Source organism: Atta cephalotes, assembly GCF_000143395.1.
Source record: "Atta cephalotes unplaced genomic scaffold scaffold00052, whole genome shotgun sequence".
In the NCBI taxonomy this organism is placed as follows: domain Eukaryota; kingdom Metazoa; phylum Arthropoda; class Insecta; order Hymenoptera; family Formicidae; genus Atta; species Atta cephalotes.
Window position 1 is genome coordinate 1,639,267 of NW_012130116.1, and position 1,420 is coordinate 1,640,686.

The 1,420-nt window shown below is 33.8% G+C and overlaps 1 protein-coding gene across 1 annotated transcript in view; it reads left to right on the forward strand.

Annotated features, from left to right (window-relative positions):
* Positions 1–1,420, forward strand: part of LOC105623073 (calcium release-activated calcium channel protein 1-like) — a 22,093-nt gene that overhangs the window by 14,908 nt on the left and 5,765 nt on the right. Inside the window, exon 2 of the mRNA XM_012204474.1 lies at positions 1,011–1,210. Within this exon, the coding sequence (XP_012059864.1) occupies positions 1,011–1,210 (200 nt within the window). The remainder of the gene's footprint in view (positions 1–1,010; positions 1,211–1,420) is intronic.

Genomic DNA, 1,420 nt, shown 5'->3' on the forward strand with positions numbered 1-1,420 from the left:
TGTGTGTGTGTGTGTGTGTGTGTGTATATATATATATATATATATATATATATATATATGTGTATATATTTTTATTCAATAAGGAAATATTTAATACAATATGCGTAACTTCAAACATTTAAGGAAGAACAGGAGATCAAATTAAAGGCGAAATTTGTGAATTTGTTTTAAGGAAAACAATTAATGGACAGTTTTACGTTCAGGTTTACTATCTATTACATGAGATGTAGAAAATTAATTTGCAATTTAAATTAATTTACTACATATAGAGACTTTCTATCATTGAAGACATCTAAAAATTTTGAGGCCATGTTTTATCACTATTGCAAGACTTGAGGAAGTCTGTTAGTCCTCTAGTTATCTTCCTCAAGACACTTTACTCTTCAAATGGAATCTAAAATAGATCTTTAAAAAGTGTTGTTACAAAATGATAATAATTGCAGAAACGTAAAACTTTAATTTTTACGTAAACATTGTTATTTATGTTGCTACTATTTTATGTAATAACATTTTTTAAATGTCTTTTTTAAGTTAAATCTGTAAAACAAAATATTTTTAACAAATTTTATATTACAAATTTTATATTTAAAATTAATTTTTTGTATTATGAATATCGTAATAAATAATATTTAAACGGAAAATTATGTATTTATTCCTAAAATAAATTCATATTTGCCAATTAATGCATACAAATCTCCTGTCTCTCTTGAAGTTTAATAAGATTCAAACGATACTTTTTTATTAGCCACTATACTTGAGGAACGAAACAATTATATTACTATATCCGTCAGGAAGAAATGGACATGTCACATCTCTCAAATGGAAATGTCACATCTCGCATATATTCTTGATATATCTCATAATCTGAATAAATGTAGATTTTTTTTTTATATCCTACTTTCTTTTTTATTTATTCTTGATATTTCATTTTTTGAACGGTACAGCACCACCGCCGTTTTGTGCGATCGTGCGATGGGGAAAGCTTTCTATTCATTCTGATTTCATTGCAGCTCCGGACAGAGCAGCACAAGGGTCAAGCCTGATGTCCATATGGTCGACCAGCACCGGACGAAATTCATTGTTTGGCGCGGAGAGCAGCGGAGCAGTGCTCCCCTCTTCGCACTTGCCGACCCACGTACACGTGGTGCACGAACACCTGCGCAACGCTGACGGCCACTGCTTTCACAAACCGTTCCACGATCATTGTCAGGTCGGTAGACTTGCCTTAGTTAATCCTTCTCCACGGTAGAGATCCTTTCTTTGTCATCCACTCCGCGAATACGCGCCTATCGTATGTGTGTGTGTGTGTGTGTGTGTGTGTGTGTGTGTGTGTGTGTGTGTGTGTGTGTGTGTGTGTGTGTGTGTGTGTGTGTGTGTGTGTGTGTGTGTGTGTGTGTGTGTGTGTGTGTGTGTGTGTGTG